This window comes from Bos grunniens, chromosome 26 (genome assembly GCF_055505025.1).
Source record: "Bos grunniens cultivar Pamir isolate PY7600 chromosome 26, Bosgru_T2T1.0, whole genome shotgun sequence".
Classification (NCBI taxonomy): domain Eukaryota; kingdom Metazoa; phylum Chordata; class Mammalia; order Artiodactyla; family Bovidae; genus Bos; species Bos grunniens.
In genome coordinates, this window is record NC_141190.1 from 14,736,067 (window position 1) to 14,754,131 (window position 18,065).

An 18,065-nucleotide genomic window follows, 5' to 3' on the forward strand; every position below is an offset into this window, starting at 1 on the left:
GAACTACCTTAGCCTAAAAACATGTTCAGATCTTTCCTATCTGAGAGGAGGAAAGAAAGAGAATCTTGTTTGGCTTTCCCAGGGGCATGCGGGATCTCCCCTGACTAGGGATGAAACTCATGCCCCCTGCTTTGGGAGCATGGAGTCGTAACCACTGCACTGCTAGGGGAATCTGACAGTATCTTCTCTAGTCTCCTTCTGGCTATTTCTGATCCCTTTTTTCTCTCCTTTGCACCCAGATTCCTTAAGAGAATGAGTTAGAAGCATTTATATCCTTATTTCCTCATTTCTCATTGATTCTTCAATCCTACCTGCTCTGCTACACTGCTAACTAAAACAGTATTCACCAGGGAAGGCCAGTGGACATTTTTAGCCCTTGTCTTACTGGTTCTTCCTACTGCATTTGATAATGTTGATCATATCCTCTCCAATTTTCTCTTCTTCAAAGACTGTACTCTCTTAACATTGTTTTTCTGTCTCTTGTGGCTTTCTTTTCAACTACTCCCTGATTGTTGGTGTCTCTGAGGTTTTGTTCTTAGGACACCTCCCAGTATACACTTTACCTGGGTGAACACATCCATTTTCATCTTATCTCTGACAGAAATGCTATATCCAGTTGCTCGGTAGTCATTTCCACTGAGATGTGTGTCTTACATCTTGTGTGACTAAAGCTCTCAACACATCATCTTCCCTCATTCTGGATCACATCTTCTTTCCATTTTCTCTGTTTTGATTGATGGCACCACTCTGCTGTATCCCACACCTAGTCATTCATCATGCCCTGGGGATTTTTCCTCCTAAATATTTCTCAAACCCATCCTCTTCTTTGCATCCTAACTACCTGCCTACTACCTATCCATCATCTTCTCTCCATCCCATGGGTAAAATCTTTCAGTGGCTGCCCAGAGTTCCTAAACAAGACATACATGTCTTTTTATGACCTAGCCCTTGTCCCCGTCTCCAGTCTATCTTGTGCTACCTACTTCCTTACTTGTATTTCAGTTCAGCAACACTATAAAGTGCATTATATTCCCCATAAGCAAAACTATTTCTTATCTTTGTACCTTTTTTCATGCTGTCCCATCTATTTGAAAAAACCACCACTCTTCCTTTGATTAACTCCTTTATTAAACCCAGTTTGGGGACCATCTAAGATAATTTCTTGGGTTTGCATTTCACTCTCCTAAGCAAGAGAAGGCTCTAATAATAATAACCTACACATAACTCTATCAGTGTAATTCACATGTTCATAATTATGTTTATATTATATCTTCCATTACACTTAGGAACTCCTTGAATCCAAACACTGGATCATCATCTTTAATTGCTAGTGTCAAATAGAGTACGTGTCATGTATAAACACAGTCCCTTCATTTTATGAAAGAGGAAGTTGAGATCCAGAGTTTATTACTACCTTAAATGATTAGTTCAAAATGAAAGCTGATTAAAAAAAAACTTAATTGGAAGAGAATTTAATAAGGTATAGATATAAATGCTCTGTTGGTGTCAAAAGAAAAAGCATTACAAAAAAAATTTTTTGACCACACTGTGAGACATGTAGGATCTTAGTTTCCCAACTCGGGATTGAATTCCCATACCCCTTGCAGTGGAAGCTCAGAGTCTTAACCACTGGACTGCCAGGGAAATCCCAAAACAGCACTTCTTATCCAAGTGAAATCAAATAAACCAAGTCATATCCATAGAGTATTGATTATGTGAGACATTGGAGGAGCTTGAGTTTTCCAAACCAAATGGTACCTGATTTCTAACATCCTACAGCACTAAAACCTAATGTCAGATATTTTTTAATTATTGTGGGGGGGGGGAATGCTGATTCTTTTTAAGTTGTAGTGTTTGTTGAATCATTCTTTAAAATCATTGACTGTTCTCTTAATTAACCCAGCTTCTGCTTAAGAATTAAATTCCTTTTTAAAAAGAATACTTATTTTCAACTTCTCTGTAAATACTTAAAGAATGCTTCCAACTTTCTTACCTGTTTGTTAACCCTCTTTCCCCTTCTTTGTCTTCCTAATTATCAGCAAACTTTTACCTCCTCAACTATGTTGAGGGCACTGGGCCAGGCGCCGTGTTTTACGTATTACAAAGAAGAGATGCTATGGCTCGAACTTTTTCCGATGGCCTAGTGTAAAGATGTTTATGCAGAGTGTCAGTGGAAACACAATTATCTTAACAGGATGACACAGCCTATTTTGCTTAGAAATGTCCTAATTTCCTGTTTAGGTTATCCAGAGGTCAGGTAGGGATTTCTTTTTGCACTCCCTTAGTGCAGATTCACATCCTGCAAGCCTTGTGGGACTTAGATCACAAGCCCTTTAATTCCACTGGCTGCATTTATCTCCCCAAGAAAGTCCCTCTGTTGTTTTTATTTAGTTTCTCCTTTTGTATTTTACTGCTAAAACCTGTAGTGAAAGTGATGCCAATAGCTGTTTACCCATAGCTGCTTCTTAACTAAGGGGCATCTTGAAGTTTGCATTGTTGCCCCTTTGAAGTTCACATCACAGTGCTGTTACTGTTACCCTGTCCAGAGAGTTAACCAGTTACCTAGGTGGGCTGCCATCTATGGGGTCGCCCAGAGTCAGACACGACTGAAGTGACTTAGCAGCAGCAGCAGAGAGTTACCAGAGAGCTGTAACTAATTAAGCACTCAGCCATCGCCAGTCTCAAAGTAAACTATGGAACCTTCTACACACCTACTACCTTCGTGAATTAGCTTCTGCATGTAGTTTCGTAACTGCCCCCCCCCCGCCTTTTTTTTCATATTTAGTTATGCCTTGGGGCTATGGAAAAACCAAATTTATCTGTGAAAACAGACTAAGCAGCAAGTGTTCTGACGCGTTTATTGAGCAAATTATTATACCTGACAAAAGGTAATTACGTACAGTTAGGTCTGGATAATTGTTTAGTCCCCAAGTCATGTCCCACTCTTTGCGACCCCATGGACTGCAGCACGCCAGGCTTCCCTGTCCTTCACCATCTCCCGGAGTTTGCTCAAAGTCATGTCCATCGAGTCAGTGATGCATCTCATCCTTTTGTCACCCCTTTCTCCTGCCCTCAACTTTCCCAGCATCAGGGTCTTTTCCAGTGAGTCGCCTCTTTGCATCAGGGAGCCAGAGTATTGGAGCTTCAGCTTCAGCATCAGTGCTTCCAGTGAATATTGAGGGTTAATTTCCTTTAGAATGGACTGGTTGGATCTGCTTGCTATCCAAGGGACCCTCAAGAGTCTTCTCCAGCACCACAGTTCAAGAGCATCAATTCTTTGGTACTCAGCCTTTTTTATGGTCCAACTCTTATATCCGTACAAATCGAACCTGGGTCTCCTACATTGATGGCAGCTTTTTTTTTTTTTTTTTTTTACTGTCTGAGCCTTCTGGGAAGCCCCTGGATAATTCCAGTTCTAGTTCAGTTGCTCAGTCGTGTCCAACTCCTTGCGACCCCATGAATTGCAGCACCCAGGCATCCCTGTCCATCACCAACTCCCGGAGTTCACTCAAACTCAGGTCCTTCGAGTCCGTGATGCCATCCAGCCATCTCATCCTCTGTTGTCCCCTTTTCCTCCTTCCCCCAATCCCTCTCAGTGTTGCAGGAACGGGGACCCTTTCCAGAGCCCGAAACAGGGCTCTTATCTAACATTCGGAAATGAATTGTCCGAGGAGACACATCTGCTGACAAAGTAAGAGATTTTATTGGGAAAGGGCACCCGGGTGGAGAGCAGTAGGGTAAGAGAACCCAGGAGAACAGCTCTGCTGCGTGGCTTGCAGTCTCGGGTTTTATGCTGATGGGATTAGTTTCTGGGTTGTCTTTGGCCAGTCACTCTAATTCAGAGTCTTTCCTGGTGGCACGCGCATCGCTCAGCCAAGATGGATGCTAGCGAGAGGAATTCTGGGAAGTGGACGGACACGCGATATCTCCTTTTGACCTTTCCTGAACTCTTCCGGTTGGTGGTGGCTAATTAGTTCCATATTCCTTCTCAGGATCTCCTGTCATAAAACAACTCATGCAAATGGTTACATGGTGCCTGGCCAGGGTAGGCAGTATCAATCAATGTGCATTCCCTAACACCAGAATCAGTGTCTTTTCCAATGAGTCAACTCTTCGCATGAGGTGGCCAAAGTACTGGAGTTTCAGCTTTAGCATCATTCCTTCCAATGAACACCCAGGACCGATCTCCTTTAGAATGGACTGGTTGGATCTCCCTGCAGTCCAAGGGACTCTCAAGAGTCTTCTCCAACACCACAGTTCAAAAGCATCAATTCTTTGGCGCTTAGCTTTCTTCACAGTCCAACTCTCACATCCATACATGACCACTGGAAAAACCATAGCCTTGACTAGAGGGACATTTGTTGGCAAAGTAATGTTTCTGCTTTTCAATATGCTGCCTAGGTTGGTCATAACTTTCCTTCCAAGGAGTAAGTGTCTTTTAATTTCATGGCTGCAATCACCATCTACAGTAATTTTGGAGCCCAGACTTTTATTTTTAAAGTCTGACACTCTTTCCACTGTTTCCCCATCTATTTCCCATGAAGTGATGGGACCAGATGCCATGATCTTCGTTTTCTGAATGTTGAGCTTTAAGCCAACTTTTTCACTCTCCTCTTTCACCTTCATCAAGAGGCTTTTTAGTTCCTCTTCACTTTCTGCCATAAGGATGGTGTCATCTGCATATCTGAGGTTATTGATATTTCTCCCCACAATCTTGATTCCAGCTTGTGCTTCTTCCAGCCCAGCGTTTCTCATGATGTACTCTGCATATGAGTTAAATAAACAGGGTGACAATATACAACCTTGACGTACTCCTTTTCCTATTTGGAACCAGTCTGTTGTTCCATGTCCAGTTCTAACTGTTGCTTCCTGACTTGCATACAGATTTCTCAAGATGCAGGTCAGGTGGTCTGGTATTTCCATCTCTTTCAGAATTTTCCACAGTTTATTGTGATCCACACAGTCAAAGGCTTTGGCATAGTCAATAAAGCAGAAATAGATGTTTTTCTGGAACTCTCTTGCTTTTTCGATGATCCAGCGGATGTTGGCAATTTGATCTCTGGTTCCTCTGCCTTTTCTAAAACCAGCTTGAACATCTGGAAGTTCACGATTCATGTATTGCTGAAGCCTGGCTTGGAGAATTTTGAGCATTACTTTACTAGCGTGTGAGATGAGTGCAATTGTATGGCAGTTTGAGCATTCCTTGGCATTGCCTTTCTTTGGGATTGGAATGAAAACTGACCTTTTCCAGTCCTGTGGCCACTGCTGAGTTTTCCAAATTTGCTGGCATATTGAGTGCAGCACTTTCACAGCATCATCTTTCAGGATTTGAAATAGCTCAACTGGAATTCCATCACCTCCACTAGCTTTGTTTGTAATGATGCTTTCTAAGGCCGATTTGACTTCACATTCCAGGATGTCTGGCTCTAGGTGAGAGATCATACCATCATGATTATCTGGGTCGTGAAGATCTTTTTTGTACAGTTCTTCTGTGTATTCTTGTCACCTCTTCTTAAGATCTTCTGCTTCTGTTAGGTCTATACCATTTTTCTCCTTTATCGAGCCCAGCTTTGCATGAAATTTTCTTTTGGTATCTCTAATTTTCTTGAAGAGATCTCTAGTCTTTCCATTCTGTTGTTTTCCTCTATTTCTTTGCATTGATCACTGAGGAAGGCTTTCTTATCTCTCCTTGATATTGTTTGGAACTCTGCATTCAGATGCTTATGTCTTTCCTTTTCTCCTTTGCTTTTTGCTTCTCTTCTTTTCACAGCTATTTGTAAGGCCTCCTCAGACAGCCATTTTGCTTTTTTGCATTTCTTTTTCTTGGGGATGGTCTTGATCCCTGTCTCCTGTACAATGTCACGAACCTCATTCCATAGTTCATCAGGTACTCTATCAGATCTAGTCCCTTAAATCTATTTCTCACTTCCACTGTATAATCATAAGGGATTTGATTTAGGTCATACCTGAATGCTCTAGTGGTTTTCCCCACTGTCTTCAATTTAAGTCTGAATTTGGCAATAAGGAGTTCATGATCTGAGCCACAGTCAGCTCCCGGTCTTGTTTTTGCTGACTGTATAGAGCTTCTCCATCTTTGGCTGCAAAGAATATAATCAGTTTGATTTTGGTGTTGACCATCTGGTGATGTCCATGTGTAGAGTCTTCTCTTGTGTTGTTGAAAGAGGGTGTTTGCTATGACCAGTGCGTTCTCTTGGCAAAAATTAGCCTTTACCCTGCTTCATTCCATACTCCAAGGGCAAATTTGCCTGTTACTCCAGGTGTTTCTTGACTTCCTATTTTTGTATTCCAGTCCCCTATAATGAAAAGAATATCTTTTTTGGGTGTTAGTTCTAAAAGGTCTTGTGGGTCTAAATAGAACCGTTCAACTTCAGCTTCTTCAGCATTACTGGTTGGGGCATAGACTTGAATTACCATGATATTGAATGGTTTGCCTTGGAAACAAACATTGATCATTTTGTCATTTTTGAGATTGCATTCAAGTACTGCATTTCAGACTCTTTTGTTGACCATTGATGGCCACTCCATTTCTTCTAAGGGATTCCTGCACACAGTAGTAGATATAATGGTCATCTGAATTAAATTCACCCATTCCAGTCCATTTTAGTTCGCTGATTCCTAGAATGTCAACGTTCACTCTTGCCATCTCCTGTTTGACCACTTCCAATTTGCCTTGATTCATGGACCTAACATTCCAGATTCCTGTGCAATATTGCTCTTTACAGCATCGGACCTTGTTTCTATCACCAGTCACATCCACAACTGGGCATTGTTTTTGCTTTGGCCCCATCCCTTCATTCTTTCTGGAGTTATTTCTCCACTGATCTCCAGTAGCGTATGGGGCACCTACTGACTTGGGGAGTTCATCTTTCAGTGTCCTATCATTTTGCCTGTTCATACTGTTCATGGGGGCCTGGATAATTAGAGGTTAATAAATTATTTAACATAAGTAAGTGCCTTTTAGATTTAGAGGAACAAAAAATACATATATTTTTAAGTTGAGTAAAAGTTACAAAATCTAATATAAGATTTGAAAGAAAAAAATGAATGACAATGCAAGCCCTGTTAAATATTTCATAGAAATATTCACCAAGATATTATAGTATTGTCTTTAATATAGACTGCAAAGGTCCTTATTTTCCTTATTCCATCATACTAAGTACAGTAGACTAGCTAACTCTGTATTCTTTGGGAATCTAAGGCAAATGGGCAAAGGGTCTGCATTTATTAATATATTCTAGGACATAAAACAGAGACCTTTATCTCTAGAAAGCTGAACAAATGAGACATGCATCTGAAATTCACTTCCCCACCTCCCCAAAAATTTCTTGCAAGGACCAGAACTGGGGTATTTGCTTTGTCAGTTCCTGCTAAGTTATTACCATAGAAACTCTCCCCCTTTTCCTCCTGAGGCAGTTAGTATATAATGGTCATGTTGTGCTTCATTTGTCTCAAATGGCCTGAGTTCCATTTCAAAGAATAGAATGATAATATGTATTGGGGCCTGAAGTATTTAGTTTTAATTTTAGTTTAGCTTTGTGTTTTCAAAAGCTAAAAGTCACTGTTTATAACTAGTGACAAGTTATAAATAATATATATTATTTGACTTGCTAAAATTTTATAGTAAAACATATGTCACTAATTACTTTTAAGACTAAATTAACCCAGCTATTTGTGCCTCCAAGTTTTCATTTGCATTATTTTAAAACACAACCATGGGGAGGAGAGGAGAGGAGTAGCCACTTAGACTCTTACAAACTTTAAAAATGGTTATCCTCTCCCTCTTGTTCTTCTTAATAAGTGTACTCTACAGGAGTACTTAAAGAAATCCCAGCCCAGTCTAGCTTCTCTCATTTGAGCAACTACTATATCCTGGAGTAAAGACACATTGGCATACAATTCTTCTTCATTGGCTGATCCATATTGTTTTCCTTTGTTGTTTGAGTTCTTCCAAAGTCAGTTCATATTAGCAGATCATGTTTCTTCAGAGCTGCAATGACAGAATGACTTATCATAGAGAACTAAAAGTTTAGGGAACACCTCACATCATGAGTTTCAAGGTTTGATTTCTTTAGTATTGGAAGTCTGAGCTTCATTGGTAAAGTCATTACATAACTCCCTGTTATATAAGTGTGGCATGTGATGTAATGAATCCGGATAGAAAATTAAAGGTATGACCCAGGAATGTTTATTTAGCATGTTTGATTGTGGCATCACTGATTACAAAAGGTAATCTCAGGAGTAGAACTTTGGTTATGAAATATTTTACTATATTCTATAGCACAAATTAAATCAAAGAGACTAAGTATCTGGCTTTCAGAATAATATAAGGCATTACTAAAAATTCAGAGTTGTCTTGATTGTAAATAGTAAAGTAAATAATAACATAGCTATCTTATTAGTATATATGATGTGGGCTCTGCATAGACATAAACTCTGTGTCAAAAGGTAACATTTGCTTGGTTCCTGCTATATACTATGTACTGGGCCAAAGGTGAAGGTACAGATGTTAAGCAAAACAAGTCACCAGCTTTGAGGCACTTACAAAGTACATTAATAGGAAGGAGAAAAGGCTTCACTACTGCCATATAAGAAAAAGTCGGGCTGAGTTAGCCATGCATCATTCAGACTACAGAAGGAATTATTGATATTTGATTCTTTCGTGGGGAGACGGACATAGTAACTGTGATATCAGCATAGTGTGAAAAACAGTGTGATAGAGATTTTGTGAAGGGGAATGTGAGGACACACGAGAGAGAACAGCTAACCCACGGTGGTCTGGGAAGGCTTCCTGAGAGAAGTGAATCCAGACCTAAATTGTACGGAATAAGTGAGAGTTCCCTGGGTGAAGAAAGAGGAGAAAGGGACTCAGAAGAAAATGACAATTTCGTGGGGGATCATCATGGTTAAAAAAACTCTTGAGTAGTTCCTTGTTTAGGTGCTTGAATTTCCAAGGCAGGAGAGGAAGCCAAAAGATCACTTTGCATGTCATGTTAAGGAACTGGAACTTTATCTTGTAGGAGCTGGGAAGTCATTGAAAGTTTTAGGCAAGTGAATGACATGATCAGATACGTATTTTAGCTGCTTCTGTCTGGCAGCAGTGTGGAGGTTGATGGATCCTGGGGAGCAGGCAGAGGGAATAGGCAAGACCAAAGGCCCCAGGGGACAGAATCTGATATCTAAATCTAGGACAGAAGTAATAGCAGTGGTGGAAAGTAGATAGCAAGTGAATTCAAGAAATATTTAGGAAAAAAATATTTAAGACATTAAATTGACATAATTTGGCAATAAATAAGGAGCAGAAGTTGTGAGAGAGAAGATTCAAAGCAGAGTGAATCCAGATTTCTGGTTTGGGTAATTAGGTTAAGTGCTAGCACTCAGTGTGTGACTCACCCCACAACATGAGGCAACTGAGCAAGGTACTCGTGAAGAAAAACAAGCCGCATATACATGTGAAGGTGGCATACAAAGCAAAACCACACTCAGCTACTTGAGCAAAATATCTGAAATGTTCTTTTCTATTTGGCTAGTTACTAGGTTTTTTGTATTTTAGAAGTAGAAGATAAAAAAGTTATTTGGGGGGAGGGGGCTGTGCCTCATGTCATGCAAGATCCTAGTTCCCCAACCAGGGATAGAACTCACGCTCCCTGCAGTGGAAGCGCAAAGTCTTAACTACTGGACTGCCAGGAAAGTCCAAAAAAATTCTTCGTAATAATTTACTAATACCTGTCTGGATTCATACAGAACTTTTTAGGAAACTTCAGTTAAACATCTTTTGTTATGTGAGTTTAAATATATAATATAAATATTTTAAACCCCAATTGCCAAAAGAATTATTTAAAACTCAACTATGTAAGGTGCTAATATTCTTACATTACTAAACGGAAAGTCAAAAGATCCTCTTAAAAGTTTCTGTAACCAATTCTACTCCCAGATATATACCCGAGTAAAATGCATGTCCACCAAAAAACGTGTTCATAGCAGTATTATTCATAATAGCCCCTGAATGGGAACAACCCAAATGTTCAGTAACTGATAAATGGATAAGCAAACGTGGTATATCCATATAACAGAATGTTATTTTGCAGTAAAGAGGAATGAATTACTGATACCTGCTACAACATGGATAAACCTTAAAATATTATGTTAAGTAAAAGAAACTGGACACACAAAAAACATGTTATGTGACTCCACTTTGGAGACTGATTGCTAATGGGTATGGGGTAATAAAAGTGTTCTCAAATCTATTGACATGGTTGGAGAATTCCGTGAATGTACATAAGACCACTGATTTGTATACTTTAAAAGGAATAAATTGGACCATATATGAAATACATCTCCAAACTGTTAAAAAAAATTAAGGTGATGCAAGAGGAAATAGTTTAATTATATTAAAATTATAAAAGCAAAAATAGAGAAAAATTATTATAACTATCAAAAATAGGAAGGTAGTATAAGTAAGATAAATCCTCATATATGCTAACTATATGATGATAAATAAAAACAAGAAAAATAAGTATATTTAGAAATATTGAGGTAATCACCAGTATTAGAAGGAGTTAACATGACTGCGTCTGAGAATGGAAAGTGTAGGATAGTGGACTGTTGGTTTTATGATGTGCCCCATTTGATTATTAACCATGTATTACTTGATAAAATTAATCTTAATAAAGAAATAGACCACATAAAATCAAACACATATATGTATCTGCATGGTCTTTTAGCCATGGTAGTGACCAAGAAATTCAAGATAAAGTAAATACAGATGTGTATAAATCTGATGATGTAAATTCCTTTTGCCTCTTTTTTCCCCAAATTCCAAACCAACCTAGTAGTTATCTAGGACTACTACTTGGCTTATCATCAGAAATACTTTAGGAGCATTCTGCTTCTGCTGTGTGCAGTTCACTGGAGTTAAGTGACTTGAAGAGAAGAATGCCTTTAAGCCACAATGTGCTGAGACCTTGCTCCTGATCCTCACGTAGTTAGGAGTGGAAAGGCTGGCTGAGAGTGGATTTGGCAGATGGACTATTTGAAGAGGGCAGGCACGGGTTAGGGGTCAGGTGTATCAGAGAGTCAAAAGGCAGCACAAGGGCAGTGAACACCTGGAGGCAAAAAAATGAAGTGGATAGAAGCTCAACACTGCTTCTTTAGTTTTTGCCCAAGCCCCTTCTATCTGCTACTGAAAATTCTTTTCTGTGCGGCATGTGGAATTTTCCAAACGTGTTTTCAGATAGCTGGAAAGGGGTAAAAGCCAAGTGCTTTAAAAAGCATATGGAGCTCATCATTTGATTTCAACATCTATTTAGAAAAAGTACTTGTATTCCCCCTCCCCAATTGTGGCCAATTTAATAAGACCCATTTTTCTTGAATCCCCAGTGCCTAATTACTCATATTTCTTCCTTAAAGCTACATTCTGGTTTAGGATTTTTGTTGTCGTTTAAGTCTCTGAAGCACTCTAGGAACCCTTGCTCTGGCTTTGTTTTTTTGGAAGCAAAGGAAAAATGATCTCCTGGTTTACTTTTGGAATCTGCAAAGCAACTTTGAGGTCCCAGGTGGATTTAGTGTTTGGAAAGGGGAATTTGGGGGACTAGGGTTGACCCTGAGCCCCCAGATCACTGTTCACATTTACAAAAGCAAACCTGGTGTCCCCAATTGCTTTTCTCTTGAGGTTGGCTTAACTTTATTTATCTTCTGCCTTGGGTCACTGCCCCTGAGGTGCTTCAAAAGCAAAACCCAAAGACCCAAAACAAAGAAAGCTAAACCAGATTCAAGGAAAAAATGACCTAGCACTCTGGGTTCACTTTTACAAAGGCAAAAAGTCACTTCAAGAGTTCCATAGAATGGTTTTAAGTCGGCCTAGATTCATTGTGTCCTTTGCACAAAGTGATCTCAACAGGTCTGAGACCCCAGGTTTCTTGGGTGTAGATTTGGAGTGCAGTTTAGGATGGGAAACTGTCAGCAGGCTAAATGCTTTGACACAGACTAACTCTTCAGTGATTCTGAAGTGATTCTCAACTATTTTGAGCATATAAATGGACCACCCATGGAACCATTTCTTTTCTTAAGCCGAATCTTTTTGTTTGCTGGACATACGTAGGAATCACTGAGGAAGTGAAATGTACAACTCACTTTAAAAAGTTGGCATAAATCCACCTTATATTATCAGATTACTTATGAAGGGCATTTTTAAATCCTTGGTAAAAAAAAAAAAGTTAGGTTACTAATTTTAGGTAATCTTATAAATCATGATGAAATAGAACTGAAACACGTGATTTTGCTATTCATTTTTGTATGATCCATACTTTGCTTACTTCCCCAAAGGATTTAAGATGGAATTACTTTACTTGACTATTGGAACAAACCCATTTTTAGAACCTAATACCAATTTTTGTTATAATATGCCTGAGTTTATCCTTTAATAAGTAATTGTAAAACTCCTTGCAGATAATCTAGAGGAGATTTTTGTTTTTGTTCATGTTTGATCTACATCTTTGAATTTCAGTTATATGTGTTAACTAATAAATGCACCTGTTGAGAGCATGTCTCACAGTTTATTTACAAGACTGAGGGAGATTTTTTGTGATTAATAACAGATGTATTATTTGTGTACTGCCATCTGAAGGAAGCAAAACTTGAGACAGAGAAGTGAAGTTTTCCTTAAGGATAGAGTACATCCTGTGAAAGCACAACGAATGTGAGAGGCATTCCCAAAGCAGTGACTGTGTGGAGTGAAGAAGTTGGTGGCACCACTCCAGTTTCCTCATCCCTTCCTGTCACACTTTGGCTCCAGAGCATCATGTTTTTAAACCATCCCAGAAACCTGGGATCCTGCTTCTTGGTCAAAATAGGCACAGGTAGCAGCTTGCAGAAATGGACTCAGTCCATGAGCCTGGCCCGGCATAGTGTTACGTAGGACCCAAGAATAATGCCCTGGTTTTGTGTTACATCTTTCATCTCAAAAGAACTGTACTTTAAAAAGTGAAAAAGGACCTTATAATTGTTATGGATGGAGGGACACCCGTAGTCCATTCAGAAAAAGCAGTGCTTTTTTCTCAAAGTTCATTTACCTGAATTAACATTAGACCCAGTGCCTTCTAATGAGGAAATCTATCCTCTGTATCAAGCCCCTGATGTCAAGAGCCGACTCATTGGAAAAGACCCTGATGCTGGCAAAGATTGAAGGCAGGAGGAGAAGGGGACGACAGAGGATGAGATGGTTGGATGGCATCACTGACTCAGTGGACTTGAGTTTGAGCAAGCTCTGGGAGATGGTGGACAGGGAAACCTGCTTACTGCAGTCCATAGGGTAGCAGAGTCAGACACAACTTAGTGACTGAACAACAACAGATGGGCAATTAGGTTAAATTTTGTGGTTTCTGTAATTTCTAAAGAAATTTATAGAGATAAGAACTTTGCATATGAGTATCCGACCTTGTGAGAAAAGAGCATATCTAGGAAAGTCTGTTTTTGTGCTGTAGAAGAACCACTTCTGTACTCACAGTTGGAGTTGGTGTAGGTTTTAAATTCATTAAATGGGCTCCTCCTTTCTCACCTGGGGGTAGATCAGCTCTTATTTTAAGGCCTTTTCCTCTTCCAAATCCCAAAGGTCATGTTGCTGCTGCTTTTCGGAAAGAAAGGGAATTTGCAGCCAGTACATTAAGTGGTTACTTTCTGCTGACTGTGCGCATGCCCACACACACTTGAGCAAACACAAATGCATACCTGAAAGAGGACTCCTTCAAAATGAGGCTTTTAACAACTGTGTGAGGGGAATTCATTATTGGAATTTATTGGGGGAAAATAAAGTATGTATGTAAATCTTATGAAAATAAAGACAATCACAGTTACCCATAATCCCACCATACAAATTACAGCTATTCTTAACATTTTCTCAAATTTTATTCCAGTCTCTTTTGATGGGTTTTTATGTGATTTTATTAGTAATGTTTATCATAAGCTTCTTCCCAAGTTATTTCAAATTCTGTGTAAGCATTGATTTGAATAACCACTCTATACATAGATATACCTCACTGTTTAACCCTTCTGTTAACATTGAGATTTAACCTGTTTTCAGTGTTTTTTTTTCCTTCTTCAATTTTTGATAACACAAGTAACATTTTTGAGATTAATATATTTGTTGATAAAATTTCATCTACCTTTATTATTGTTCACTGAAGTTAGATTCCTAGAAGTAGGATTAGAGTCAAAGGGAATGGCCATTTTTTTCCTAAGGTTCTTACATAATGCAAAATCACAGTCTAGAGAAGTTATATTAATTTATATTTTCATTACAGAGTGTAGAAAGTAACTATTCCTCCTTGTGAAAGAAGGGGAAATGTTGCTTTAGCAAGAGTAAACTTGGAGTACTTGGAGTACTTCCCTTTTCTTTTTCAATGTATTCTTTTAACATTATCTCAGTGCAGTTTCTGTACCAGTGTCTTAACCCTTGGTATGGCCTAGAATGTTGTCTGAAAGAAAAAATAGCCTGGCTTTTCATATTAGTAGCAAACATTTTCATTATAGAATTTTCTTCTTTGTACAAGAAAGTCTCTAATTAGTAGAGAGGGGAAGAGTCAAACAAATCCATTGTCTTTCCTAAGGAAGAGCTAGTGTCTTGTAACTTTTCTCTGGTTTTTAACCACCCCAGAAGTTTTCTCTCTCTCAGAGTCAGTGGATTGGCTCATGTATTCTATGAGTAAATACAAATACTTCATTTGAAAGCAAAACCACTACACCCCGTACTTGTAAAGTGAGCTAAAACAAAAAGAAAGAATAATATAAAAACTGAAGGAAGGTAGTAAGTGAAGCATTTAGCTTTCTGAAACAGTTTAGATGGGGATAGGAAGTTGGTCTTAAATGGCTTAAAGGGGATTAAGGTTTTAAAGTTGGATAAGGAGTTTGGTGCTTTGGTTTAGGCATGGCATTGCTTTTAAAAGATTACTTCTAAATTTGACAACAATTCTAACTGGAGATTATAAAGCAAATAGTCAATTTTAAAACACTATGGAAAACAAGAGGGTTTCCTTTTTGTTGTTGTTTGTTTATACAAAATGATTGCCTAGAGTTAACAAGCTGAGTCCTGAAGACCTCATTTCATAACACTACTGAGGATCTATCACCAGGGAGAATCCAGCAGAGGTTGTTTAATGCACTTCATTGAGATTATCTGAGCTTTTTGGTTTAAATTACTTTGGGAAAGTCTAGGTGTAAACGACTTCTTTGAAAGGTAAACATACTTAACCTCTTAAAAAAAAAAAAAGGTTCAATTTAAATTCTTTAAAATTCTTCAGTTAGTGGCAACCTTTACTAATTAAATCTGAGTATGAACCAAATAATGTGTAAAGATTAAACCTCTATACATTAGAACAAGTGTTAATGTATTTATATAAAAGTGTTTTCATTATTTTACAATTATTTGGAAATGCAATGAAGTACTTTATTAGAAAGGCAACCCCTCACAATTTTAGTTATTTCAAAAGTGAAAAGACACTATACACTACATTGGTTATAAAATGTAGTTAATGAAGTTTTAAAAATAAGATTGGTTATTCTGTTCCATTTGAGAAGCAGATGGATCAAATGGATCAAGAGTAGCATATACTTTATGTATTAGCTGTGGATAAATAGTCAAAAATTGCTTTAACATTTTTCCCGTCTTCCTCAGCTCCTCGACCTGTTTATGGTTTGGGATTGGTCTACTTATCTAGCTGATTATGGTCAGCCAGCGTCTAAGTACCTTCGGGTGAATCCAAACACAGCCCTTACTCTTTTGGAGAAGTGAGTATATTCTGAAAGCTTCACATATCATTTTAGCAGCTGGTAATTCAGTGATAATTGAAGAACTAGAGATTTTTAATCAAAAGAAAAATGTCTACATGGAGCTTAAAAGTTCAGTTCATTTTAATGACCAAAATATAAGCCGCCTTCTTTCTGGCCTTCAGCGTTGGTATAGATTTTTACGAGATTTCTGTTTGTGTTGATATGAACTAAACATTTTTCCTATTGTGTCCTCAATATCTGGCTTAATTAGCTTTAGAAAGGGACTGGAATCAGTTTGCCATCAGTGCTATCTAAAGCCTACCATGATGGGCTTGGATTCCTTACAGGTAGAGAAGTATGCCTTTTGAAAAAATAATATTATGAAATCTGAAGTAACAGAACACTTACTGGTGCATCTTGTCCAGAAAACAAGTGTTGTGTTTCTTTTCCTTCTCATGCAGCATGTTTTCTTTTCTCTGTATCATATTTCAGATATCACTATTAAAAATTTCAATTTTTTGAATTGAATGTCTTATTTTCCCACATTTCAAAATATCTGTGGTGTATTTGATTTGAGAAGGACACAAGGAACGGTTTTAAATAAATTGTTTTACAGTGCCATGAAACACCACTGAGGCAAAACAAATTACTGCTTTAAATTTTCTGTTGTTTTTCCTTTCACCTTGTCTTGCTATGAGCATGATTTTCAGAGTCTGAGAGGGTGTGTATTTTAGCATACTTTATGGAATGATATTAGAAAATAGTATCATGTAAGAAAACATGCTTTTAGATTTATACACTAATGCAAAAACACCATTTCATGTAGAATGCAAAATAAAGCTGCCAGTATTTTCTGCGGTTGCTATCTCTGTAACTCTATTAGTAATACCTATTTTCTTTGAAGTATATTTTTCAAGCATAGATTTAGTGTGAGATAACACAGAGCATGCCAAGATATCTTAGTTGTTACAGTATAACTTTTAAATTCCTTCTATTAAGCTTCTTCATTCACATATATTCCTAGGATGAAGGATACTAGCAAAAAGAACAATATATTTGCTCAATTCAGGAAGAATGATCGAGACAAACAGAAGTTGATAGAGACAGTTGTGAAACAGCTGAGAAGTTTGGTGAATGGTATGTCCCAACACACATAGCCTTCACATCGCTTGTACTCAGTGACACCAAGTCTGTGACTCAACATTGATCTCTAACGGGCACTGGTCATGATACAGAAAATTGTTTGCAGAATTAAAAAATACAATAGGGAAAAGACACTGATGAGAGCTTAGAAACAAGAATTATAAATATCATTTGTATGGATTTTTAAATAATTGAATACTATTTTATATATGGAAAATGTGACATTAATTTTTTTCACTTCTAGGGAAAAAAGGCAAAACTGTAATATATAAATCAGGTCAAAAATTGTACATGAAACTGTGTAAATACATTAGAAGAACTTATGCCTCTATAGGTGTTTTTTCTATTTAGACTTCAATGATTGTTCTGGTTGTTTTTTTTTTCTTCCCAGTATCTGGTTTTGGAATGCAATCATGTATGACATTTCCCTGACATTTTCTGACTTGTAGCTTGAATTTTCACCTCACTAGTATTTAAGTAGACTAAATTGTCTAATTCTGCTGATTCTGAGGGAGGAAATAGACAAATATTTAAAGGAACCTGAAATCGAACTTTATTTACCCAATAAGAATGTGAATTACTTGTTCTACTTGGGTGGTTTAATTTAATCTGAATATGAAGAAAAGGTATTTGGATTTTCTGAAGATGCAATGTTGTTTCTGTTCAGCAGGGTTAATATTTCTAACTATATTGTTTGTAGCTGACCCCATTTATTTGGTTTGGTTTGGTTCAAGTTAGGAGGACAGAAGCTAAGTGGGGCTAACCACTTCAGGTGCCACTTGTGCTAGGAGAGACATACTCCTGCACATACAAGTTACCACAGGGGTCGGGTTACTTTCTTCAAGGCGCAGACCTCAGTGCTGGATCCTTATTGCAGAAACAAGCCAAACCAAAATGAACTCTGGAAAACCTAAAACGAATGTACATTTTACTCTGTGTAAATTACTGTGGTCCAAATGGTAATATCAATCTGATCCTTACTTTGTCTTCATTGTATTTATGCTGAATAATCCTTTTGCATTTTCAGAATTTATGCCTGTAAGAAACTTATATTTGACTCTGTAAAATAAGTGTAAAGAATTATATGTGCATTTCTTGATTTTGTGATTAAATATTAAAAAGGTTGAGCAGGTTGCTGAAAA

General features: G+C 37.9%; 1 protein-coding gene across 13 annotated transcripts in view; it reads left to right on the forward strand.

Moving 5' to 3' along the window:
• The window catches only part of EXOC6 (exocyst complex component 6), a 193,710-nt gene extending 175,645 nt beyond the window's left edge, over positions 1-18,065 (forward strand). For all 13 annotated transcript variants that reach the window (XR_015155644.1, XR_015155645.1, XR_015155646.1 and 10 more), the window contains 2 exons: positions 15,686-15,798; positions 16,805-18,065. Coding sequence is in view for 10 of the 13 variants with exons in the window: in XM_086378605.1 (XP_086234731.1) it covers positions 15,686-15,798; positions 16,805-16,937 (246 nt within the window). In the remaining 3 variants the exon portion in view is untranslated. The remainder of the gene's footprint in view (positions 1-15,685; positions 15,799-16,804) is intronic.